The 26,437-nt window shown below is 35.6% G+C and overlaps 1 protein-coding gene across 9 annotated transcripts in view; it reads left to right on the forward strand.

Moving 5' to 3' along the window:
- LOC106152068 (nucleolysin TIAR) overlaps positions 1-26,437 on the forward strand; it is a 43,684-nt gene extending 17,247 nt beyond the window's left edge. For 2 of the 9 annotated variants that reach the window (XM_013525553.3, XM_013525555.3), the window contains exons 2-12: positions 969-1,100; positions 4,221-4,278; positions 8,845-8,932; positions 16,217-16,292; positions 17,321-17,450; positions 19,026-19,118; positions 19,268-19,352; positions 19,504-19,633; positions 19,955-20,109; positions 21,039-21,157; positions 24,017-26,437. In XM_013525553.3, the coding sequence (XP_013381007.1) occupies positions 969-1,100; positions 4,221-4,278; positions 8,845-8,932; positions 16,217-16,292; positions 17,321-17,450; positions 19,026-19,118; positions 19,268-19,352; positions 19,504-19,633; positions 19,955-20,109; positions 21,039-21,157; positions 24,017-24,048 (1,098 nt within the window). In that variant the 3' untranslated portion in view covers positions 24,049-26,437. Of the gene's footprint in view, positions 1-968; positions 1,101-4,220; positions 4,279-8,844; positions 8,933-16,216; positions 16,293-17,320; positions 17,451-19,025; positions 19,119-19,267; positions 19,357-19,503; positions 19,634-19,954; positions 20,110-21,038; positions 21,158-23,441; positions 23,469-24,016 lie in introns of those variants that run through there. The other 7 variants (XM_013525548.2, XM_024076425.2, XM_013525551.2 and 4 more) reach the window with 6 other exon arrangements.

Consider the following 26,437-nt stretch of genomic DNA (forward strand, 5'->3'; position numbering starts at 1 on the left):
ATTAGAAAAGAGGCTATGCAGCCGCAAGTCTCCAGAGATCCATGGAATTGGAGTAACTTTGTGCAGCCTATTGCTTAGTTCCTTCAAATAGCTTGATAAAGGAGACTATTTAAGACGGATAAGAAAATGAAATTAAACTTGTAGGGATCTGATAATCTTGATGTACATACTTGCTAACGATGATGAAAGGGTCCATTTGAAGAGGAGATGCATTTAAAGAGGAGGCTTAGATTAAGTTAACATATCTCAGAAATTTAAAGAAATGGATGGTATGGTTATTGAACTGTCTTTGTCTTGCTGATTAGCACTTGCAATGACAGCAAAGCCCGAGTTGTCTGTTCATCAGATAAGAACACGTCTCCCCTACTGTCATGAAGTGAAAAGCGATACTGAAGTTTATTGTAGAATTGGCTTTCTGACTTCCCATACATAGACTACTATCAGCAGTGGTAATGGTTTTCTGCTTTCTATTGAATTCAGCTTCTGTGCATATTAAGTCATCTGACTTCTCGATGACGATGTGGAAATTGCTAGATAATTCTCTAAGTGGATGCGATTATTGTCTGGGAGTTATTTGATGTGCTAAGTGTACTAGTTGACTTGATTCAGTTGGTCAATAAAGGGCTCTATGGGACAGAGGCCATATGTTGTAGAAGTGTACCACAGCCTCATCACTAGGTGTCACACGTGTGGATGAAGTATGGCATGAAATTGTTCTTCCCTAGCATGAGCATGGTTTCCATATTAACTTAACTCAATGTATTTTATCTCTTTTGGGACTGCTTTTTTTCTTTCTATCTGGCTGACTTCCCATATCTCTTTGCACTAAGCTTGTCTCAAAGTATGTCTATAAACTGTGTATGATGACAGCATTGAGTGGTGTGTGTGTGTGATGATTTGATCTGCTGTAATAAAGCAGCCTCGGTTGATGACTTGAGTATCTAACCAGCCTTGTTTCCCGCTCACAGCCATATGCTCTCGCCTCACCACCACCACCTGGACTGTTCGTAATGACCCAACCTCTAGGTGTCACTTACACCGCACCGCCATTACTTCCACTGACCCTCGTACCATCCGTGGACAGTATACTGTCGCCACAGGTAGGTGCCACAACACCTTTGATTTTGTTTTGTCTTTTTTTTATCAATTTTGACTTTATATCATTGCATTTGTCTTTTGTCTCAGGTTTTTTCCTCAGGTTATTTGTTAGCATATGTGTTTTAATCGGAGTTCATGTATATTTTTTCTAATGAAGATATATTTTTCACTTAATTTAGTAAAATAGTGATATATTTGTTCTACAACGATGAAGCTACTGTTTGACCAGGGAAAGTGAATGCTAGATTTTGAATGTAATATGCATTAGACTTATGGAATGAATAAAGCATGCTTTTATTACTTGTGGATGTTATTGTATGATATTTATCGAAACCTTCTTTTGCATAAGTTTTTTTTAACTGTAGATTTATGTTTATCAAATAATAAGATAAACAGTTTTTTGTTGAAAGTATTCCCTGGCAACTTCAGATTGAGGTTGTATGAACTATCTCAGGCAAAGGAAGAGGGACCAACACTCTTGAAAAGATTTGTTCTAGTTAGTAAGATTTCTGATGAACTGGGGTTCAAAATATGGGTGGGGTGGGGGTGGGTGGGGGGGGGGGTACGACAGATTCAGATTCATGGCAAATGAGAAATAAACTCAGTTGTCAGATTTTCCTCATCTGTGCCTCTAACATTGTGGTACTTTTTAAAACAACAGGTGTCCATGTGGACAAAGACTTGTATTCATTAGCCATTTTGGGGCTTTTATATTAGTGATCTGTGGCACATTAAAAATCACTATGTTCTAAATTGTTTGTGGCCATGTATTCATGGACAAAGAGTTCATCTTAATTTTAGAGTTGTCCTGAAAGTGAATCATGTTCAAATTCCACAGAGCCATTCTTCTTTATATTGTTTTTTTCCCTTTCTGTTTTGAACTATACTTGAATAATATGGTTAAGAGATATTATAGGGCCATATTTTGCAACTGCCATCATGTCAAAGAATAAGTTTTGTATGTAAAAACTTGCTTCATGTTCTATATCCATGCTGAGAGCTGCCAAAGACAAAGGTGTGGAGGGGATTGGTCATTACTGTGAAGCAGGACACATGATGATAATGAGGATGTACAAGACAAAGGATCTGACTCTTATCCTCATTAAAAACCTCATTGAATTTTTTATTGCTAATAAGAAATTGTTACTACTAAAACTTGTTTTGAGTCCACACAGCAAAAGCATTGAAACATACTGAAGCCAGTGTTTTGGCAAGATGGGTAGGTGTTAACTGCAAAACAACCGCCTCAAAATTCTCTGCTTCAGCGCTTGTAACTAATGGCACTTGCAGCATATTCTCAATTTCCCCGAAGTGTAATTGTTGCTGGCTTAATTGATATCCTTCCAGGGACATTGGAATACTTAATTAGCACTTATTTTCTGTTCTACAGGCACATTCTTTTTTTTTTTTTTCTTTTTTTTTTTTTTCATTTCCTGAAGATAGGTCTTGTATGGCATATTTTTGCCATCTCATTTATAATTTACACTCAGCTGTTTGTACCTTATAACTCCAGTGTAATCAGCCAACTTTGATAACAGACGTTATCTTCAGATGGGCTTGTGATGTGACGCGGCAGATTAGGCCAATTCTTGTAAACTTGATTTGAATTGCTGCCCCTCTTTGCTGGGGGCTGTGCTGTTGGGCAGGTCATTTTTTACGACCTCTTATCATGGTAGAACAAATTACTTGACTAATTATTGATTAATAACTCTACACAAATGGCATTATTATTGCTTGATTGAGTGTAGAGCCTTTATTGATTTTTGCACCACATAGGTTTTCTTAAGGGAAGATCTGCTGCAATGAACACACAAGGAATGCTTATCTTTTCTATTTGGCCATCTCCAAGGACCAGAGTTAGACAGTATCTGCAAAGTTACTCAAAATAAATCAAATATTGGTGCTTCTCCTTGTTCCAACCATTCTATTATTATCATTTTGGATATTATTTTACAAGTTCTGTAAGTTCTGATAGCAATCAACCCTGCAACTTTAATTTCTGAACAATTGATTAAGTATCTTTTTCCTTCTTCATTTAGGCAAGAAAGAGTTTTCCTATTAATCATGATTGGAATATGTTTGAAAATTCCCAGTTGCTTCTCGGTGGGTTATTTATCATACATTTTGACATGGTGGCATTGGTGTCCCAGATTAGGTAGTGGTAATAGCACCCTATCTTTGTGACCACAGACACCTGTTGGTAGGACTTGGCTGTCCTCACATGCTCTATAACTTTCAAAGTAATACACACAAAATTGGCAAACTTTTCTTTTTGGTTAGATCAAGCCTCTAAACGGGTCTAATATAGACCATGGATGATAGAATTTCATACATGTGAGAAACATTAGTATTGTCTATGGGAAAAAAGTGCATTTATTGGATGATAGCCTGCTTTTAGGAAGATCTCTCTAAAATTGATTTTGGTGGAAGGAGTCACTAGAGATCTAGTATTTTTCTGACAGCAAAGCAACTTGAATGGTAATAGACTTATCTTCAGGAAGCAGGACCGGGTCCAGCAGCTGGAAAAGTTGATTTATTTTTTTGTAAAAAGAAGAATGAGTTTCATGGTAAGGATTTGACATAAAACATATTTAAGATTGCATGGGGGCTTAGTCAATTTTATTTTATTATTTCTTGTCAAATATGCATATGTATTGATTCAATCCGCGTGGACTGCCAGAAACCTCCATGAAATCTACTGTGAAAAGGGATTTGATATTGATATGGATGGATGAGACCATTCTGGAAGAAAGCAGAAAGATATTCAGATTTTCAGTATAAGCTTTATAATGGTTCTGAAGTTAATGTGCTGTGTTTTGCTATGAGCATTGAAGACAATATGAGATAATTGTTATTTGAATAAAATTGATACAATGTTTCAACATTGTTTTGTGTTGTCCAGGTGTCATCTTTAAACCATATGCACATAAAAGTACATGCTATGACAAAATATTCACATTGACATAACTACACACATGTAACATTGAAAAACATTATCAGTGAAAAAAAAAAGCTTTGCATGATTTTAAGCAACAGAACATTGCATAGACTTTTGTAATTATTTCTACCACAGTTGAAGTGATGTGTACATTGTTTGATGTAGCCGTTCTTTGTTTTTCCAGGAATTAAAAGTGAACTGGGCCACATCCCCTAGCAATGCACCAAAACAAGACACAAGTAGTAAGTATGGACTACTACATAAAAAGTAACAACTTCTGTCCTTTTTATTATCATCACTGCCAAAGAGGTTGTGTTTGCTTTTGTTGGTTTATTAAATAACAGCCTGGCTCAAAAGTTAGATATTAATTAGATTTTAAGGATATGTCAGTAAAAGGCCAACATGGAATCGGTTAGGTTTTGGTAGCGTTTAATTCAAACAATGAGAATTGAGATACCGTGGTGAAGGTCTTCGCAGTGCTTTTCTAGTTGCAGTTGCAAGGTACTTGAAACTGTAAGTGTGATCATTGTTTTCTGCTCTGGCTTGTGGCTTATCTGTCAAACTGTTCTTTTGGGAATGGTCTCATTATGAATTTTATCTGAAAAAGATTTAGGCTTTTTTTTTTCTGAAAAAAAAAAGCTATGTAAATGGAAGGAAATCTTTATGAATACCTTGGTATGTGATATTGTGATGCAGGACTCAGTAGATATTTTGGAATCCTGCATCACTATATGTGAAGTTTTATTAGGGTCCTTTTCCCCCCAATTTTTATGAAATCAAATTTCAGTCTGCAACGTTGAGGAAACTTTTTTCTTTCCCAGAGAGATGACTGGTTCAAAATGGGTGGTGATCCATTCTCTCCTCGCTTGTAAATGGCCTTACTTATTGAACATTGAATTGATAAGTTTGTAAGTTATCATTGACAATAACATTTTTCACAGACTTCTAGGTGATCTAGAACTTGTCAGCCATGTAGAGAAGTTGATAGCTAGCCAATAAGCCATTCAGCAGAACGTTTTAGTTCAGTTTGGTTTGCGCAGTGTCCCATTTGATATAAATGCATTTAAGTTGATTTTGTGTGATTTGGAATAAATAGTTGTACAGTATAATTCCCTGCTGGCATATTCCTGGATGCTTTTCATTGTATTTTGGCAGTTGTGGTTCATTATGGCCGTTTTGTTTTCCCCAGTGATACAGTCTGCCATTTATATGATACAATCCAGAAAGGGGAATTCTCCCTCCCCTTCCAAAGTCAGATATTCTGGCAGACCTATACACACCTGTCTCCTGCCCCCCCCCACCCCCCCCACCCCCCTTGATTAAGAGGGAGGGGGAACTCGACAGCAGCTTTGCCAGAATGACATGGTGTTAGAAAATTGTCTGTCAAATGATCTGGATCTGATCTTCAAAAATATCTCCGTGCTCTATCGATCCTTTGTGAAGGCAATATCTGCTTCTCTCAGCCATAGCACCATGACCTGACAATGAAATATATGATGGCATGTTAGGGTTAATTTGCCATAATGTTAAAAGATACAGTTGTCACCAGAAGAAAATCGTAAAATACTCATCGGCCCTTTATCTCCTCTGATGTCATTTGGAGGTTTTTTCCTGGAAAATAGATTATTTTTTCAGCAAATGGGCCATCCATGAAAAATGGGATCAGCTGGCCATTATGGAGCTACCACAGTGTTCTCAGCCAGTAGAGGTGGCACACAAAAGAGAAATATTATACAACTTTTATATCAGTGCAATTTCATACTATCTTTCCTTCCCTTAGTGAATTCTTTACCTCTATAAAATGTTTTGTTTTGCCATATCTCATGAAAGAGAAATTTTTGAAGGAATTGCACATTTCTTTCCAAGTTGAAGGAAGTGGAAGAGACAAAAAGTTTACAGAGGATAAATGATGTTACAAAAGGGAAGAGTCCTATAAAGTGTTCTATCTATTAAATGATCCAATTCAGGCTAGAGAAAAGACTGAACACAGTATAACCTGGCAAGCCATGGTCCTCATACAGTGATGAATGGACATTGAACATAGGTTTTCAAAATGTAAAGTTGAATAATGGATCATTCCGGCACATCTTAATGGTATATTGACGTGATATTGACAGTATATTTAGCTGTGAACTGTATGTCCTGGGTGTCTGAGCATTAAACTTTTTTCAACTTTCTTAACTGTTTCACGAAACACATTATATAATTCAAGATTTTAATTTTAATGTCAAACCAATTATCTTGGGATTTTCATGAGGCAAATGAAATGATTCAAGATTTTAAAACTAATGTCAAACCTGTTATCTTGCAATTACCTACGGTGGGACATTACTAAAATTAGAACAATACAGAATTATTATGAAGCATCTATGCAACGTCCTGGTTAAATGGCCAACGTATATTAATCATAATCACCCTTAAAACAGTCAATTTACTTTTAAGACCCCTAAAAGAATACTTGTCTGAAGGCAGAGTTTGACTGGTCAGCATTGGGTAAATGCTGGTGATAGTAACATGAAAAAAAACATACTTAACAGGACAGAGTTGACACAGGACTTGGAACTTTTTCCAGAGAAAAGTGTCAAAGTGAGATTGTCACGTAAATGTGACAAGGTTAACTGGGGATAGTGCACCTTGTTAATAAGTAAGAGTTCACTCTTCTGGAAAGATCAGTTCCCCATCATTTTTCTATGCTGTGTCATTCTCCTTATAATCCAATACATAATTGATGCCAGCCTGACTAAATGATGGGACTTTGCAAGATTGATAACAATGATAATCTGTGTGTTCATCATTTTATAGGAAAATGGATACACCCGACTGCATTAACCTTTGTGTGCGTTTACCCGAGTACCGTTCTCGTGGCTCTCCCAGCGTTTATTCTTTTCACATGTTTTATACTGTTGATCAATACTGCATTGAAGAATGATCTGTTTCCAGTTCTCCTGGAGACTATTGGGGATAATGGACAGTTTTCATCCAATTCTGGTGATAATCTACCGCCACAATAAGTGGCATGGTTTAGTATTAACAGTTATAGGTAGGAGAGGAGACCTACAGAATGATCAGGGTTGGTGTGACCCAATGATTTGTAGTGTTAGCAGATTATATGAGATTAATCAATCAAATTATCCTACAGCTATGAAAAAAAAGTAATGCGCAATCCTTTAAATACAAATTGATAGCTATTTACACCAGTCTGTTGCGACATATTCGGTGTTATTTTAAATACAGGTAGGGACAGGGTGGTGGAATAGACAGCCCATTGCTGAAGTTATTAACAAGTCTCTCTGATCCATATTTTTAATGCCTTTTCTTACCCTTCCTAATGAGTGAGTTGTATCAGGAAGAACAAACACAAAACCAAACATAAGCACAGCAGCTGTTTTGATACAATTTGCAAACACTGAGAGGCAAATTTGATCAATCAGCCATCATTAGTTCAGCCTGGTTGATTCTATCAATTTAGTAGCCTGCTCTGGCAGATTATGTTGATTTTCTTGAAGAGAGGGATTAATTATTCATACTTACCACTTAGCTTGTTGTTAGGCCTATCAAACTTCCAGCAGTTCAATGCAGATGCTGGTTCTTTATGTTAACTTTATAATTGCCAACAAGGTCGTGGTATCAGTTCTGAAGGCAATACGTCCCTTTGTTATCCTTCTAGTCTTGGGAGAAGATCTTGTTTACTTAATTAGAAAGTAAGAGTTTAATTTGCAGCAGCTCCTAATAATTGGAAGAAGGACATCTAAGAAAAGAACAAAGTTACTTAGTAATGCTGTCAGTGACACACAATAATGTTTAGAAATGAGATAAATGTTGGTTGTATCAGTTGCCTTTTGAAAATTGGTTTTTAGACTGAAAAAAATCTTGCCTGTTAGCAGAAGATATGAAATTAATCCCCCTGTTTCAGTGTGGGTCATCCCCATAGCAGACCTGAAAGAATTGTTTCGGTCACTGTATAGCCTGGTGTCAGAAGAAGAAATATGATTGAATCGACAAAATTGCTTTTAATCAACATTTCACACATCCCACGGGAATGGCAGAGAGTACTGGTCCAATAAAAAGAGCAATTTTCACTAATGCATACCTGTATCAGAGAGACAAGCACTTTTTATGGGGAACATTACATCAATAACTTCCTAGCTATTAAGGATCAGGCCATTGCTTTTAGTTGACTTCCACTCATAGCAGCTCTCACTCTTTCTCTCTCTCTCTCTGTTTTGTTTAGTGCCAGATAAGTGCACACACACACACACCCATCAACTGCAATCCCTGGGTGTTTGTAAATAGAGCAAATTGGAAAGTTTTCCCTAGATGTCTTTGAATATTAGTAAGTCAGAAACACAAGGCCAGAGTGAGATGTGGCAAAGCTTTCCTGTAATGTTGCTGCAATTAATTTTATTACAGGCAGAAAACAGGGTTTCTATTTTATTGATTGGACTGTGTCTGTGGTGGGAAATAGCTAGGCAACTGTGACTTCCAAACAAGATATCATTTTAGTTTGCTAATAAATCATTAAAATTTTATCATTGCTTTTAGTAACTTCCTGGGACTTTCAGCCAAGGCAGAAAAGTTAGAATATTCTTGTCAGTGAATTGTCATTTGCAGGCTCATAATTTCCACATTTTCAAAATTTGTTTATATAATTTGTTATTAAAATCAAAATAATTAAACAATTGTTATAGTACAGAAATTTATTTACTTTTGATATCAATCATTTGAACACATTTCATGATTGTTGTTGTTGTGACCTACTCCACTTTATTTTCTCATTTTATATTCAAAGTTTTCATTCTGATTTTCAGAACATTACCATGTATTTGTTGGTGATCTCAGCCACGATGTCCAGACACATCAGCTGCAAGCTGCTTTTGCTCCATTTGGAGAGATCTCGTAAGTAAATCATCAAGATCCTGTCTCTACTTTATCACTCTTGTGATAATGTGTAATTTGAATGTGAAGTATCATTAACTGTCATTACCAGTTAAAGATTGTTCCGTTCTCTTTGACTTCCAAGGCAGAGCCAGGCTACCAATACCGAGTCTTAAGCTTGCCGTATTACTTATTATTCCCCAATGAAAAATGAGCAGCAGCGATAACTTGCATTGTGACACAGTCCTATGTTCTTTCTGTCACTTATCATATTGAAACTGCATATCATGTGTCATTAATTTTTAATCATTATTAATCAATGCGATATAATGATATCACAAGAACTTCTCAATAAATTCTTTGATCCTGCAGGGAACTAAGGGACTCAGGCAGATTATTAATTACTTTTCTTTTGTTTGATTGTAACGGAGCACTCAGAGAAATAAGAAAAGTGTGACTTGACAGTTGCATGCGCCAGAACACATGCTTGTCACACACGGTCCAGTCCCAAACCCTCCGAGGTACATTTCTACTAATTTCAATATACATAAATTAGAATCAATTGTCTTAAGAGGTATCCTGTTTCTCCTCTGATTCCCTGTCTCTTGCTTACAGCATGGCTGCAGCCCTAATAGGTATTCCTTGGTGTACTTTGAGTAATAGAATTGATTACAGCTCAATGAAATTTGATTTTTGCGTGATTGTGTTTTAAACTAGACCTCCAGTTGTTTTGCAAATTATATCGATTCTTTCCTGTGAACAACTGATATATATGATCAGAGTTTGACATGGAAAATTGATTTTGTGGAGACTCGGGGGTTCCGTCTTAAATCCAACACTGCCTCATCCCTGCTCTCCCGGGACGTCAAAATGAAGAAAGGAGAGCTTTCCCTTAAGCAGGAAAGGGTTATTTATTTATTCAATTACCGTGAAAGAGGTGGTAGTATCTCTCTACAACCCACAGGGAGTAGAGAAATAATCCCATTGCATGCTGCTTCATAATGTGAGAATGAGAAGTGCAGCAACTGTCACAGCACATTATGAATGCAAGTACATGTTGCTTAGTGATTCTGTTATAAGCTTGTATTATTTGATTAACTTTTTTTCAAGGGGAAGGGGAGATGAAACAAATTTTGATGACAACTTGCATTTAAATATATGTGGGTGTGTGTGTGTGTGTGGCAACTTAAATTTCTGCCTGTGGGATATAGATCATTGAACAGATTTGACATCAAAAGGGTGTGTTATCCAGAAGGTTCTAAAACTAATATTTGAGTGGGTAACATGACGTGGCCAATTCATTTCCTCTGAATATTCAGCACCCTGCAGTCTGTGCATGCACTTTTTTCAAGAAAAAAAAATCAATGGAATGTGATGGTTTTGGACATGCCCTAGCTTTACAAGCTTTACATCTGTACTATATATATTATTGAAAACAGTAGGCTAGGTTTAAATAGATCATACCCATGAACAGTCCCTGAAAAGTTAAATTGGAATTTTTGTCTATTTCTTTTTGAGAAGAGGGCCATCTTTGAGTATTTCTGAGTGTTTTTCTTTCTTTTTTTTTTAATGATTGGATAAGAAAAGTGTGTATCACCTTCAGCATGCACTTTGTGGCAATGCCTTAATGTCAACATATGAATGTGCAAAAAAAGGTGTCATTGTAAAGGGCAAGAGGTTTTTTTATGCCCAATCCAGAAAAATACAATAAGAGGGAGAAAAAACAATGTTCTGGCTATATAAATTAGAGATTGGTCATCTTCATATCGATTTATTCATGTTTGAACGTCAGAAGCAGCAGTATTAGGGAATAAAGTCAGGCAAATAATATATAAAATGTTTAAAAACCAGTGCCTGACTTTGCACTAACAGTATTCAAAGAGGGGTTGGGTTGTAGAAGGGACACATCAACATCAACAGACTGCTGATGTATGGCATAGAGGGGTGGTTTCTGCCAGTGAAAGATATAGTTTGATTATAAAATACTAAAATCTTATTAAATATTGTGAACATGAAGTGGGAGAAAGCATACCTATTTTATTTGGTGTTAATTTGATTTTTTTAGACCAGGCCCCCGTTTCACAAAAAAACTTAAGTCGGTTTCCCTGACTTAGGGCTTGGTTACCAACGTAATTAAGTCGTTACGTCACTAAGTCCCGTTTCACAAAAAATCTAAAAGGTCGCTTACGTCGTTTTTTTCTTAGCTGTAAGTCGACGATGTCAAGCCTCCTCGGGAGGAGACTTAAGTCGGCAAGCTCAACTAAAACTCGGTAAATAAGAGCATAAACAACAAAAATTTGGAAAGAACATACCTCCTTCAAGATATTGTGTTATAACATCCTTGAATAGCACTGACATTTATGGAATATTAAAATAAAAAATAAAATTCCAATTTACCCAGCCGATCGCGTGTTTGTTTATGTTTTTGACCGCTAGACGTCCCTCAGTAGTGTTCCACGACAAGCTAATGTTTAACTGTTACTTTGAAGTTGTATTGAAGTTAAACTAATCAATAAAGTTCAAAAACAAACTTTGTTTGTGTTTTGGCTGACTTTTATTGTTGATAAACAATGTATACATGGTAGTGGTTGAAATTATAAAACTTGAATAATGTACTCTAGTTGAAAATGCCCAAAAATCTTTTTCCTTGTTCCTTACCATTATTTTTGTGAAATAGAAAAATACCTTCTTGCAGCAAATGATAATAAGTAATAAATAATAAAAGATTAAAGATTCATCATAACTTCATTAGTATGAACAGAAAAGTACCGAGTCTTCGTTGCACTTATCTGTGGTGGCTGCCTCAGTTTAGCAGGCCCCATGAGATCAAGGTGGACGTGGAGATTCTCATGTCACTTTCACTTCCTCAGAATTCTAAGTAAGAATGAGAGCTTGTTGACCAAGTACCGATAATGGCCCTATGAAGGTAACTGTCTCTGACAGTTTAGAAAAAAAAGCACCATGATAACCGCATTTGCTTTAAATTGTTTGGCAAAGTAGAATGGAAGATATTGGTCTCCATGGAATCCATTTGCTGCTGAGATGCCAAGAAATGCAAATTTGATGAGTGACTTAAGGCATTTGATGCATAACAAATGTGGCCCTATTGTCAGGGGCATACCAGTTGTTGCTGTCTATTCTTGGGAACAAAATTAACTTGTAACAGTATAGAGAAAGGTAGGAGATACAAATGACTCTTCATCTCTTTGATTAATTGTGTATTAAGTTCAGCTGCTGGCCATTACTCCAACAGATGTGAAGAAACAACATAAAGCTAAAGGCAACTTTGAGATGTTTAATCTTGTTTTTTTTCTTGTTTTTATTTACTACAGAGCTATAGGACCCAATCAATGTATTAAAGGGCTCTGTTACCGAGTGTTTTAACAGGAAAATGTATGTCTTTTTTTTCAAAACTTCTTTTTGATATTTTTTGCTATATTTGTCAGTTTATTCTTTCAACTTAACACTCTTTCCCTGATTGTTTTCATTTTCCTCAATTTTCATTGGGACTGTTTTTACGATGGGTGAAGGTTTTTTCTCTCGCCATTTGGCTTGAACATGGTTGCTTTCAAATAGCATATTATCCATTTTTACTGCTAAAATGTGCATAAATATAATAGAAAGATTAGTGATTTTTCAGTTGAATTAAAGCTTCCTGGATAATCTTATTTTTATCTAGAAGTTTGATATTATAAGAAGATATTTTACCTATTATGAGATACTTTAAGCTTTGGCATTGTAGTCAGAAGTCGAACCAGAGATTCAGAAAATTTTAAGAAGCATGATGCAATTCACCACATGTTATAAGCTGCACACCATATCTACCAGGCCATGGGCTAATGCCATGTTTTGAATTGTAATATAGATATGACACATGTATAATTGTGCTATGTCTCTGGTTCAACTTCAACGCTTGTTTTGTTGATTTTTCCTCTCATGTTTGGTATTGTAATGGTACTACTAGTAGTTATTGTTTAACCTCAGTCAATTGTGAACCATAACCCAACAGGCCTTCCCAACTACCAGACTCGGCACCTACGGGTCCAGAATAAACCGGTATATCTGACCACATTACCCGTTTTCAAGGTGTGTGTCAGATCGCATAAAAGAGTATCATACCCTATCACAAATTCTGTAAGCCTACCTGTCATCCGGGTATCGCGCCTCGTTTTCGTCAAGTAGGAGTCGTATGAATACAACAGACGACTCCCTCAATCAGGGGGTGGAAACGCGCTACTCATATGATTAAGACGAGCCTATTGTTTTGTGACCTTGAGGAGCAATTAGGTTTGGTCGTTGCGGCACGCATCAACAGTAGTTGAACTACCACACCTGGGTCTTTTGTTTTTGACAACTGTTCACTCGTCATCGAGGCGCTTGTTCAAGACTACAGGCTGATATCTACTAGTACTACCAGTGGCTTCATTAGTAACGTTCCCACAATACTTAAGTTTTCTGTCCGTGCGTACAAACCCTGAAAAAGGACAGCCTCGCTGACGAGAACAATGGACGTTTCTCGCCCCTCTCTAGGATTACCCCTGCCCTCAATCTCGTCCATCCCGGTAGTCACGAAAATATTTAACCCCCGAAAGAATATGCTTCTGCTATCAAAATTAGGTCTACTTTTCTAAATTAATATATAAGTTTGCAAGTTCTTATTTACAAAACATCATTGGCTATGTCCGAACCTAAATTTTATGTTAAAAATTGCGGTACTGTCAGATTTTAGCATAAACAGAGAAAATTGCAGCAGCGCATGAATCTAGATGAGATGCACTACTTTCCAACCCCGCTTAGGATCATTGCTATCACATCGCGCTCCAGGCAAAATCGGTGTGGTGGCTGATACTCTTTAATGCGATCTGACACACACCTTGAAAACGGGTAGTGTGGTCTGATAAACCGGTTTATACTGGACCCGTAGGTGCCGAGTCTGGTAGTTGGGAAGGCCTGACCCAAGAGGCAGCTGGGGTCTGGAAGTACCTGTGTAAATACCCAGACATGATTTTCTCTCTTCTTTTTTTCCCCGATTTATTTCAGAAATCTGTCTTTTTTTTTTTTTTTTTTTTTTTGCGGATTTCTGCCCTAAGCAGCCTGCAGAATCCCAGTCATAAGACCACTGAGCCATTTCTTCCTACTTTTTTCTTCTAACCCAAAATCATGTCTGGATACCCTTCAATGCACAGATAATTCAGAAAAGAACGAGGTGAATGTCACTAACACTTACTGAATTTTCAACATCCTCCTTTACATACATAATACTGCAAAGATTGGAATATCTCTTTACAAATTTTGTGGATGGAAAATGTAGCAGAACATACAAGATTGATTAATGCAAGTAGTGAAGTGTATACAGATGATGACTACAATCAACAAGTTAAATGACGCATTTTACATTGTTACCGCTTGACGGATGTTCATAACTGAATATAAAGCAATCTGTTTCGAGTATGCAAAACTCAATTTATCATCTGAATTTGGTATCTGTCGTTGTGAGAAATATTTTATAAGAAATGCTGATGATCACTAGATCTAAAAACCCATTACTTAAAATGATGAAAGCTTTGTTGCTATGTGTATTGAAGGGTTTAACTGCCACTTTGCTCTATGAATCTAGACTGAAGTAACATTTATCTACTACCAGCTGTTATAAATGTGCAGAATTTTGATACATACAATATTTACAAGCCATATAATTTGCTGGAAAAATCAATTTCTCCAAAAATGCTAAACTGTTGATTATCCTATCAAGTGTACGTTACAGGTTGTTTGCTAAGTAATATCTCTTCACTGTGTCAGCACAAAAGATGTATTTGGTTCATTTGCAATCCCATTGGGCATTTCGACATTGTAAGTTGTAATGAGACTGGCAACCCCGACCCCTTGAATTGTGTGTTGATTAGCGTTAGATGAATTGACATTATTTCACCTGGCTGAGCACCTGCTCGGTCCGGCTCATCCAGCTCAGAACTGTGCTTCACTAGATCCTCGGAAGTCGGGAGAAAAGATCCCATCCTTGAACCAAGGAATCGATGAGTATTAGGTTACACAGAATAAGCTGTGTTTTGTTAGGGAAGCCTGGGGAAGTGCATCTGTTAAATAAATAATGTTTTCAAAAATTAACTACAAAGTAATGCGCAGAAAAGGCTTTGCTTGTTTTTCTGTTTGGTATTGATAGCCATTACAATATCCATCAGAAATATAATGATTTTTTCCTAATGGTGCAGTGGCTTTCTTTGTTAAAGAGGTGATGGTGTTTCTTTGAAAGCACTCTAGATGATATGATGATTAAATTCTGAGCCACATTATGGAAGGCATGCAAATTCATAAGTAAACCATTCTGAATTATCTCAAAGCAACCTGTCTCCAAGGAAAATATGTTTGTAAATGCAGCTGAAAAGTGATTAGTTTTACGAAAACCAGGAGATACATTGCAAATGATGTTGTCTCCTGTATTATTACTATAATCTACACGTACAATGAATTCCTATCCCAACCAACTTGAAACGTTCATTTATTTGTCTGCCTGTGCAAACTTTGAACTCTGCCATATTTGTTTTCTTCTGTACTGCACATATGCTTGCCGATTTTGGAGGATCTTTGACTTTTGAATGCCATTAACCCTTATATAAAATTTGGTATTAGAGATGTGTGGATAAATGACTGATGTGCAGCACCCATTGTTAACTTGATCCAATATAGCATCCAGTAATGGGATATTATAGCGAGAAAAGTTATTTCCTGAGTAAGAATACCTTGTCACCTGTAAATTAATTTAATCAGAGAGAAATAATGTTCTGACCATTATAGCGTTAAAGTTAATTAGCAGTCAGTCCAGGAAGAAAGTGCGGAGGCAGTTAATCAAGTGTGAACAACAGCCAGTCATATTTGTGAGAGATATTTGAAAACCCTCGCGAACAATATGTGGCAAATAATGTCTAGCAAAATTCGATATTAGAGGTGTTAAAATGGCTGTTTTTTCATTGTCATATTATTGCCTGAGTAAATATGCAGTACATTTCATAAATGATCATCTTTTTTAATTGCAAGGCTAAGTTATATGTATATAGATTTATGTGTATGTATTTAAATATAAATATAGATGCGTATAGATATCTACATACTTGTACTAGTAATTAGACCTGAAATATTGTGTTTAACTTCTTGATCTCCTTCCTTATATCCTAACCTCTTTTTACATCCTGTTACTTTATATTCATCCCTCCGTCTACTAAATTGTCTCAAAACCAGAACAGTTTTTGTAAGTATTGCTGTTGTCTCCATTCTAATCATTTTTCTTTCCAGAGATTGCAAAATTATCCGTGATCCACAGACGTTAAAATCAAAAGGATATGGCTTTGTCTCGTTTGTCAGGAAAGTGGTGAGTAATTATTAAAGTTTGATATATCTAATATACAGTGTTTGTCCTGCGGGCCATGGTATCAGGGCGTCTTAGAAATTGTGTTTCATATAACATGTCATTACTGATAATGCCCTTATGTGCTATGGCATTGAACACAGTAACTATAATGTGCACCATCAAGGCTCTGTCTCTATACGGTAATGGCTGGATCTTGTCAATTGGCAAAAAATATTAAACTTTCAGATACATTATTTCATAATCACAAAATTATATTTCTATAAAGCATTAATTTTGTGGTGCTGTTACAGCATAGAATAGAACTATGCATTTAATTTTGTTGCTTCCAATCAATAGGAATGATCTACTTTTAAGAAATTCATACTTAAAAGATACAGTATTTATAAAGTTCACAATTTTCCCCAATTGAAAAGATCGAGCAATTATTGTATTTTCTGTGAATAATGAGTAAAACACTCAAGTTGATTAGAATGCTGGCATATACGGCTTCTATGTGCTTCCTATTTTTATGTCACTGTATATAATCTGATGACCTGCCAGACAATGTGATTGATCTGAGTGTGTTTAGGAAAGGTTTGTACATTAAAGATGAGCTCAGGTGAAAGTCGGTTTTCTGCTCAGAAAGATTTTGCGGGAAAATTCATTATTTGTTGAATGTGTCATGTCCTTGATATAGGTGGAGTCGACAGTCACAAGAAATGGTGTTTGTGTAAATTTTTTACAGAAAATAATGTTTTGCTGATTTTCTTCTTTTATTTAATGTGCCATAAAAAATTACAAAAGCTGTTGGATTTTGTGAGAAATTATTAAAAACAGGAGAGGTTGGTTAGTGTAAGGAAGGGTGACTGGCTGACAAGTCTGGAATACTTCCCAGGTAGTCAAAATTATACCAGTATTTTGAGTCATACTTTACAGGCTCACCTGGACACCCCCCCCCCCCCACACACACACACACCCACACACACACACACACACATGCACACACAACATTTGGTTAGTGTTTATTTTGAATGTTTCTCTCTCTCCAGGATGCAGAGAATGCTATAAAAGGAATGAATGGGCAATGGATCGGAAGCAGGCCTATTAGGACAAACTGGGCCACACGAAAACCACCAGCTCCTCCACAAAAAGAAGGTAGAACCCCACATCCAATGAGCGGTATATTTCACTTTTACTTCTCCTTTACAAGCATGACAAAAATTTTCCCAAGTTCAAAAAAAAAAAAAAAAAAAAAACCCCAATACAAGAAATTATTTTCAAACACAGTACAAGAACAACTTAAAAAGAATTGGAAAGTTGGGGAAAATGATAAAGTGAAATATTGATAGAAAAGACCCAAAAGGAAGTGTTTGGGGACTTAAGTGGAAATATGGCTTGCTTGTAAATCCAGCGGGGACATTGACACGCGTTTGTAGTCGTGCGTATGGATATTTATAAGTTGACTGGAAGACAGTGATGGGATCATTTTGTGATGGTAAATTGACCAAAACTGTTTGGAAGGGGGAGAAATGTCAAAGGAGGTCAATTTGCCTTTTGACTACTTGCACTAAACTGGTTTGATTAACATGAAAAAGATGCATTAAGAATCGATATCTTCCTTCATATTTAATGTATGGGGGTAATTTCTCAAAATTTTATGTCAGCTGAGTACTTACTTTAGGTTCCCTAAGTACACAAGCCAATTGCCACTTTTTTAGATTACATATGCTAAATGTAGAAAAAAAAGAAAAGAAAAAAAGAGAAACCTTGGGGAAATTTTTTGAATGTCGACTTGACATCCCATGGAGTCTATTTCAAGATACCACGTAAGCACCTCATTGGAAAACTTTTTGGACAATGTCTCATTCACATGTGGCTTATGTCCTAATTCTGCATCTAAGCTTGGCTTTCACAGAAAATGGATTTATATATATATATATATATCTTTTTTGTGTTTTTTGAATTATTATTAGAGGTGTATGAAATAGAGATCATGTGCATGTTTTGTTTATTGTTGGTTACGTTTATTTTTATTTTACATTTTAAGTGTGCATTTCAGTATAATTTAAGCTCACTCTGTCATATTTGTTTTTCTCCAGTATACGACCTATGCTGGTTGGACAAAATAATTATTCAACAAAAAATGATGCCAAATTGGCAATATGTTTTTTTAGCCAGTTTGACCCAGATAATAGCTGTGGCGTCTATTTTAAGTGCTTTTGTAATATCTTGGTGTATTTGGATATGCTGAATTCCTTGGTTTTTAATAACCATGCCCAGCATTCCTGATGTTGGCCAAGTTCACTCTGCACTGGGTTTATGTGGCAAATCTTCCATTTTTGCTTTCATGTTTTCAATCTGTAATTTTGGACGTAATGTATTTGTACTTGAAGATATCTTATTTGTAATTTTGAATTAATCATTTATATTGCATGAGTTGGTGCATTTATATATTTGCATGGTTCAGTCTTTTTATGCCAATTCAAATAGGAGAACTTTTACAATTATATCTTTGCTTCTTTCTGGACTTTGTATAGCTTTTTTTTTTCCATAACACATTGTACAAGAATAGAGTATTTAGTATAATTTCTTGCATATTCTTGGTGATAATTTGATAGCATATTTTTCAGTATTCATCTCTCAAGAATGTTTAAAGAGCCATCTTAATTCTAACATCAAGATCTTATATAAAAGAATACCTGTGAATTACTTCTGCATGTATAAAACAATGCTTATATATTTTCCTTTTGCCAGCTGTCCAAAAGTTAAGTTATGATGAGGTATATAACCAGTCCAGTCCTACTAACTGTACAGTCTACTGTGGTGGCATCAACAATGGTCTCTCACGTAAGTACCATCTTCTCAGTGAGAATTTCAAAGATTGATTTTAGTGCGAACATTCACTTTCAACTGAATTTTTGATAGGAAGTTTTGTTATTTATGTCATGTTACACTTGTACACTTAATTTAAAAGCTTTGTTTTTCACATTTTTCAGAGGAATTAGTTCAACAACATTTTATTCAATTTGGTCAAATAGAAGAAATTAGGATATTCAAAGATAAAGGTTATGCTTTCATAAGGTAAGTAATATTGATAACTTCTTAATTATATTGAATAATTCCTGAAATGACTTAAAATCACAAGTGAAAAAGAAAACATTTTCTATATGCTTTAAATTTTTTCTGATTCTTTTTTCTTTTTATTTTTTTTTCTTATTTTTTTATACTACAGGTATAATAATAAAGAAGCTGCAACCAATGCCATAGTGTCAGTGCATGGGACGGATGTTAACGGGTGTCAAGTGAAGTGCTCCTGGGGGAAAGAGTCCAATGAAGGGCCAAACCCAGCAGCCTCACAACAGGTAAACAACCCCAGGGGGAAAACTCCACAATCTGGGCCCTGGGAATGGCATAAATGATCATTTCTAGTCATTTTTCTGCTGGAGGTTAACAAGAAAAACTATCAAATTTATGAAGCCCAAGTTAGCAAGTCCGCTAATCGCTCTCTGGTCTTAAAATTTATTTCAATAAATCACACACGGCTTTCTGTTTAATCGACTAATTTAATGAAACTTTAGACTACAGTATTTTTACATTTGATAATAATAGAATTGTGTCATCTTGATGTAGCCTATGTATTGTAAATCACTATTATGTCACTAATATTTCAAATGTGTTCTCAGTATGCCAATGCCCCTGCTGGAGGTCCTGGGGGTCAGGGGTTTGGGAACTACTACAACCAGATGGGCTACTACATGGGCTATCCACAGCAGTACAGTCAGATGCCTGGCAATTACATGCAGAATGCACAATATGGATATGGGTATGGAAATTATGGGTATGTTTTATAGATGTGTTGTCCTGTTTCTGTGTATAAGGGGAGGCTTGTGTTAGGGACCATTCCTAGAGCCTATCGTACTAACTGTGGATCGATCTATCTTCAAGGGGATTCTCGCTAAATTGCTATCATTTTAAGCGGCTTAGATGTCTGTCATGCCTGCTGAAGCTGTTGGGGATAATTAGTTATCGTTTAGCAGCTTCAGTAGTAGTGCCAGACATCTAAGCCACTTAAGCTGAAAGTCAATTTAGCGAGAAACCCCTTGGAGATGGGCCGATCCTGTTGGATCGATCTAGGTATGAGAACCCAGTCTTAGTATACTTAGTGACAGCTGGCAGTTTAGAATATGAACTCGTGATTTGTATTGGGTGCTGCATTAGAATTCTGTATTGTTAAGGGCATGAAGGTGAAAATAGCATAAAAAAGGGAATTTCTGCATGGCAAATGATGCTGGTTTTGAATTATTTTGTATTTAGTAATGGGATATTAATTATTAATGCATCTTTTCACGGGATGTCACGTAAAAGTGGTTTCCATAGCACAAACACAATATATGGCCTGCAGTATTATAATCACATCATAATTTTCAAGATACTTTATATGCTCCTAGCAGGTGACTCCCATGATATATTTATCAATTTAAAAAAAGTTTTCTAAAATTGACATTAATAAATATCTTTCAACCTTTTCCGGAATTGCATGACATTGTGTAAATAAAATTTTTATTATATATATTTTATTTACTTATTGTTCATAAAGAAAAGTTGAATACACAAGATCATTCCTAATTTTATGGTTTATTTTAAAGTTATCACGTCATAGTTTATTGTTTTGAATTGTAATCTAATACCACATTATATCCATATGTACATTTTCACCAGTACATGCTGGTGTATAAGATACAATGTAATATATTGTATTTATTGTAGGATGCAAGGGTGTGTCCAGGGAAGCTATGGCCAGATGCCAATGGGCGGGGCACCTGGTGGTCAGCAGTATAATGGACAACAGCAGATGATGGGGATGGGGGGTTACCCTATGCAGCAAGGTAAGCATAGTGTACTGCCTACACTGGTCAGAAATATCAGCTACATCATGGTCAATATGTCTTATCCCTAGAATCTGAAATGGCAGTATTTCAAAGTTGGACAGAGTGTGGGATTAATGGAAAAAAAAGAATTTTTCAAATTGTATTACTGGGGTTGTAATTGCAGTTGTGTAAAAGTAACCAGTTTTACTTGGACATGTTGAAGCAGTTGCCTTTAATACATCTATGTATTGACCATGATTATGCTTCCACAGAGTATCTCTACAATAAGTTTCAAAGTTTATTTTCAAGTGATTCAGCCTTTCACGTTGCTTTTTTTTTTTTTTTCAAATTTTCTTGATAAGCAGCATGATATGCAAGTTTTGCTCTTTGCTTTACTGAGCATTCCACATTTTGATCATTGTATATTCTAAGGTCCCTAAGATAAAATATGTAATCTATGATTATGCATTGAAATTATTGAAAAGTATCAAATTCTTGATGTTTAATGTTTTTCACTCAGAATTTTACTGTATAGCAGTGAATTTTAGAAAAAGATGTGTGGCATAATACAAATTTCTGCTTTGAATAGTACATATTTTAGACACCTAACATACTTGAGATAAAGACCTTGACATAGATTTAGGTGCACCTAGCTTTGAATTCATGCTTTTTACCATAGAGCCTAGCCAAGTAAGCTTTTAAAGAAAGAAACATGCAAACCTGGTTTTTAAATTAGTTTGAAAGTTGTTTTACAGTTTGATAATGATTTGATATGTTGACAAAATGTTCAAAGATCTGTTAATATTTCTACATTTTGTCCACACCCTGAAGTATCTTAATTGAATTGCTGTTGCTTTTCTTGAATCACTGTATCTGTTGGTACGGTAGTGTTATCAATGAGTTGGGGGGGGGGGGCACTCGAGTATCAAATTGTATTTTATCAGTTTGAGAATTGGCAAATGTTCTATCTCTCAGCAGACCCAGAAGGTTTTAATGTTGAAGTCGTGCATGCAATCCTGATAAAACAGTTTGTTGCTAAAATGATGTATAACAGCAAATTCATTGATCTCTTTCAAGAGTTAACGCATGTTTCATGTTCACATAGAGAGCTATTGCTCTAAGTAATATGTTTTCTGCCAGCATATAGATCAGTTTGAAGCCAAGCAAAGCAGCAGCGTCTGAAGCCTAACTTAATTGACTAATACCTAATCTCTGTGCTGACCATACCTATACTTAGAAGAATTAGAAAGAAAAAATTACTGACCTTGCTTATGCTAATAGGATTTTTTTACAAGCACTATCAATGTCTAACCAATGCCAAGCCACTGTTTTCCATATCGAGAGTTTATATTTGATTTCACAGAGCTTTAAATTATAGCTTTGCTGTGCAAGCAACATTTTTCCAAGCTTGATTCTAAATTGATTTCAAATTTCAATCAAAGGATTAAGAAAAACTGATATTTTGTCAAAATGTCTTATTGTTCAAGAGTCAGACTCCATCTTTACCATCACTGAATATTTTACACAAGATAAAAGTGGATGATATAGGTTCATTTATCTATGAAATAAAATTAGACAAATGTATTATTAAAAACAGTGACATGACTAAGGGATCCTCTTAGAATTGCCATTTCATGGAAAGGGAAAAACTGTATACACTTCTAAAATGTCTGTGGTGAATGGGTAGGAAGCTAAATTGCTCTATATACGAAGTCGGACAGAAAAGTGTTTAATTCAACAGCTGTTTGCGAGCTACGTTTTATTATTCTCATTAGAGCAATTATCAGCATGTTTTACACTTGGTCATTTGGATGTTCATCTGCAGTATCACTCTGTTATTAGATCATCTCTGTTTGATGCATGTTTCTATATTAGCCTACTAATCATCATTTTACTAAAGTTGCATTCCATTTTTTCTGTTGTAAATTTAGTTGAGCTCTGGATACCTATCATATAGGTAACTATTTTTCTATTTAAAAAAATGATGAAAAACAGACAACTAACCATACAAAATTGATGAATTTACTTCTTTCACATTTTGAGCCTATGTTTTGAGAACCTAACAGCCGAAAGAGAAGGTAACTTTTGTCATTTCACTTAGTTTTATCTTCTTTTTCTTTATGAATTTTGACTCCTTAACATTCCCTACAATGCATCCCATAACCACCTAGGTCAAAGGTAGGCTTTTTGTCAGTTATTCACCTACTATTAGCAAAGCATAATAAACTAGGAGCTGCTACTAATCGTAATCAGCCATGGAGGTACAGCTATTGACATTTTTTCTTTTGTTCATTTTACCCAGATCAATAAAGACAAAGACTTTGTGTAGGTGAGTGTTGTAGGCTAATGATAGTGCTTACATTAGATTTTTTAGCCATATAAATTTGACTAAAAAGAAAAAGTCACTCTCAGTCAGTAAATAGGTTCTAGGAAGTATTTCCTAAAATGTGTAAGGTTAATACTGCTAAGGTAAGACCACATAATATTTATTCCCATTTTTTCACTATATAAACTTTTTTCTTTTTTCTCTTTTTTATATGTTATTGTGTATTTTAAATAGTACATAGAACTTGACACCATCAGGCAGCAATATGTAGCAATATCTTTACTTTTTTCATGCTGTAATTTCAATATTTTATTATTATCATTATTTATGCGGACATGTCTGCTTTGCCAATGAATCTCAAACCTAAGTATTATTGGGTATTTTTTGTTAAAACATGCAATTCCAGAACAACTTACGAAACAGAAGCAAACAAGTAGCTTTTAAGTTAAGATTTAATTGGACCGTGCTAGTCTTTGTTAATAGACATGCTTTGCATTTGATATTTTATTATTAAGAATCCTTTTTCATGGTTGTTGTGTGATTATTTCCAGGCTATCAGACAGGATATCAACAGGCCCAGTAAAGTGACCAGTGACCCCAGCAGCCACGAAGTGACCACTGTACATAGCACACTGACTGGTTGTACACTCATGGCGGTCGATGGAATCAGGAGGGGTTTCAGCACTTATATTGGACTTCGCGACAGCTTTAATGAAGACAGACAAACATAATGCAATTCAATATTTATTCAGATGAAATGAGAGTGAGGCATGGGTATAAAGACAGCATTCTGCACAGCATGGTGGACCTTGGCTAAATTCACCCAAGTCTGTGAAGATTTAAATTTAGGATCTGGATGAAATTTTTGTATACATAACTAACATGCATAAGATTGAAAAATTTTGTGATATCTGCCAATTTTGTAGTGCAGCTTCTTCATGGGGAGGATTATCCCAATAAGATGAGGTGCCATTTTAAAACTTGATTTCCATTTCTGCTTCAAAATTTGGAGGAAGTTTCTTCAGTTGAAGGGATTGGTAACATGCTGTTGTTTTTGCATGTGTTGATTTTTTGACTGCATAGTACATGTGGAAATATTTAGATCAGAGACCGCAAAGGTAACTTACAAATAATATCCCCAGATGCCCACCAGGAAAACTACAACGTTGATTTTTTTAAAGTTGAAAAAAAAAAAAAAGAAATCGGGGTTAGGGTAATTCACATGTAAATATAATGAGTAATGTATAGATATATATCGAACTATATATACCTCTACATGTAGCAAATCAATGTTAAAACTGTACTGCTTTGCTGTTCTCTAGCCACTTCCTCTCAGCTGTATGTTAGCGGCAGATGCACACGCCATAGGCAGTATTAGCCAAGCACTTTTGGTGTGCTGCCTGGATGCAGCAACGGTAGGGAAAAAACAGATCAATGTTCTTGCTGCTGATTAGAGTAATTGAATAACACTGACAGGTCTCTTATCAATTCTCATCACATGCACCTGGGGTATTGAATAGCGATATGCCTTTTGTACATCCTGCTGTGTAGTACTAGAGAACACGGGTCATTTTTACAGTAGTAGATAATGCACAGGACAGTTGTAGATGACTGGTCTGTGTGCAGCTTGTAACCACAGATACTGCTAAATAAACTACATGGGGGTGAATGTTAGATTTTATTTTACACACAGGAAGCAATGTTTGATATTTAAAAAGCTGTCTATGATACCTTATTTGTAAAAAAAAAAAAGACTGTCGTACTTTATTTGTAAACTGTGCACTTGAGTATGATTTCTTGTTTATCAAAGGCAACTCATGATTCCAATAGCGTAACTTTGGTTTTCAGCTTAAATATAACTCTATTATTACTTTAAAAATTGAATTTGATATTTAAAATGTAGAGATAAGAGTCTGTAACAGTCTTGAATAATATGCCATTTTAAATGGGCACTGTTTTATTTTGCTAAGGTTTTTAAATTCAGGTGCTGCTTTTATGTAGACAATTCTTCCACACTTTCATTTTACGAGACATTCTGTTGCTGTTGTTTTTATTTGAGAGTTGAGAAGTAAAGTATGGTCGTAAAGAATATATTGATATGAACATAGTGCACATAATCTAATTTTAAATATTTGTAACCAATCTATGCTCCACATGTCTTGATGGGGTTGTGAGTATCTATCCATACCAAATCACCAGGTCAGTTTTCTAAAGGGGCAGGAATTCACCATTTCTCTCAAACAGTGTAACCCTATTTTTTGTAAAAAAGAAAGTGGCTGTAGGCAGACTTGGTAAACAGCAAAGCCATTCTAACCAGTAGCTTTGGCTTGGTGCTACACCTGCAGATTGCATTGTATTGTAGTTAGTAACTGGTACCTGGGTGGGGGACTTCACAAGGAGAGGACCTGTGGCCCTGGATCCAGTGAAAGTAAATATGATCAGGACTTCATCTGCAGATATTGTTTCCCTAGCAGGCCTGTCTGTTACCATGAACTGAGAACCAAGTTGCACACAACAAAATTTTTACTACTGCTTTTTGGCAAAACAGTGGATGGTATCCAGTGAGAGATTAATAGTTTTCATATAACTACTTTGTAAATTAGTGGGGTTTGTATATCTTATAGTCTGAATTTCAATAAATGTTATGTAAAGCCACCTGTTACAGTGTAACGGTGAAAGCTCTAATTCATACACTACGTACCTAGATAGGAAATATGTATTTAACCATGTATTATAGAAAAGTGTGCTCTTTTGTTGTGAGAATGTTATAATAATATAGCTGTATAACAACAAGTTAGTGAAATGTTCAAATGTCATGTTTGTATAGCAACTGCTTTTAGTACGCCCTGCAATGCAGAGGCAATCAGTCAAATATCTGTGTATGATCAGAAGATCAGGGCAATACTGTTTTGACAGAAAATGTTGTAAAAATAAGAAGTGGCAAACAATAAAGGACAGATATCATTTGTTAA

The sequence above is a fragment of the Lingula anatina genome, chromosome 1 (assembly GCF_051362555.1).
Source record: "Lingula anatina isolate TDL-2025a chromosome 1, LinAna3.0, whole genome shotgun sequence".
NCBI classification, from domain to species: Eukaryota; Metazoa; Brachiopoda; class Lingulata; order Lingulida; family Lingulidae; genus Lingula; species Lingula anatina.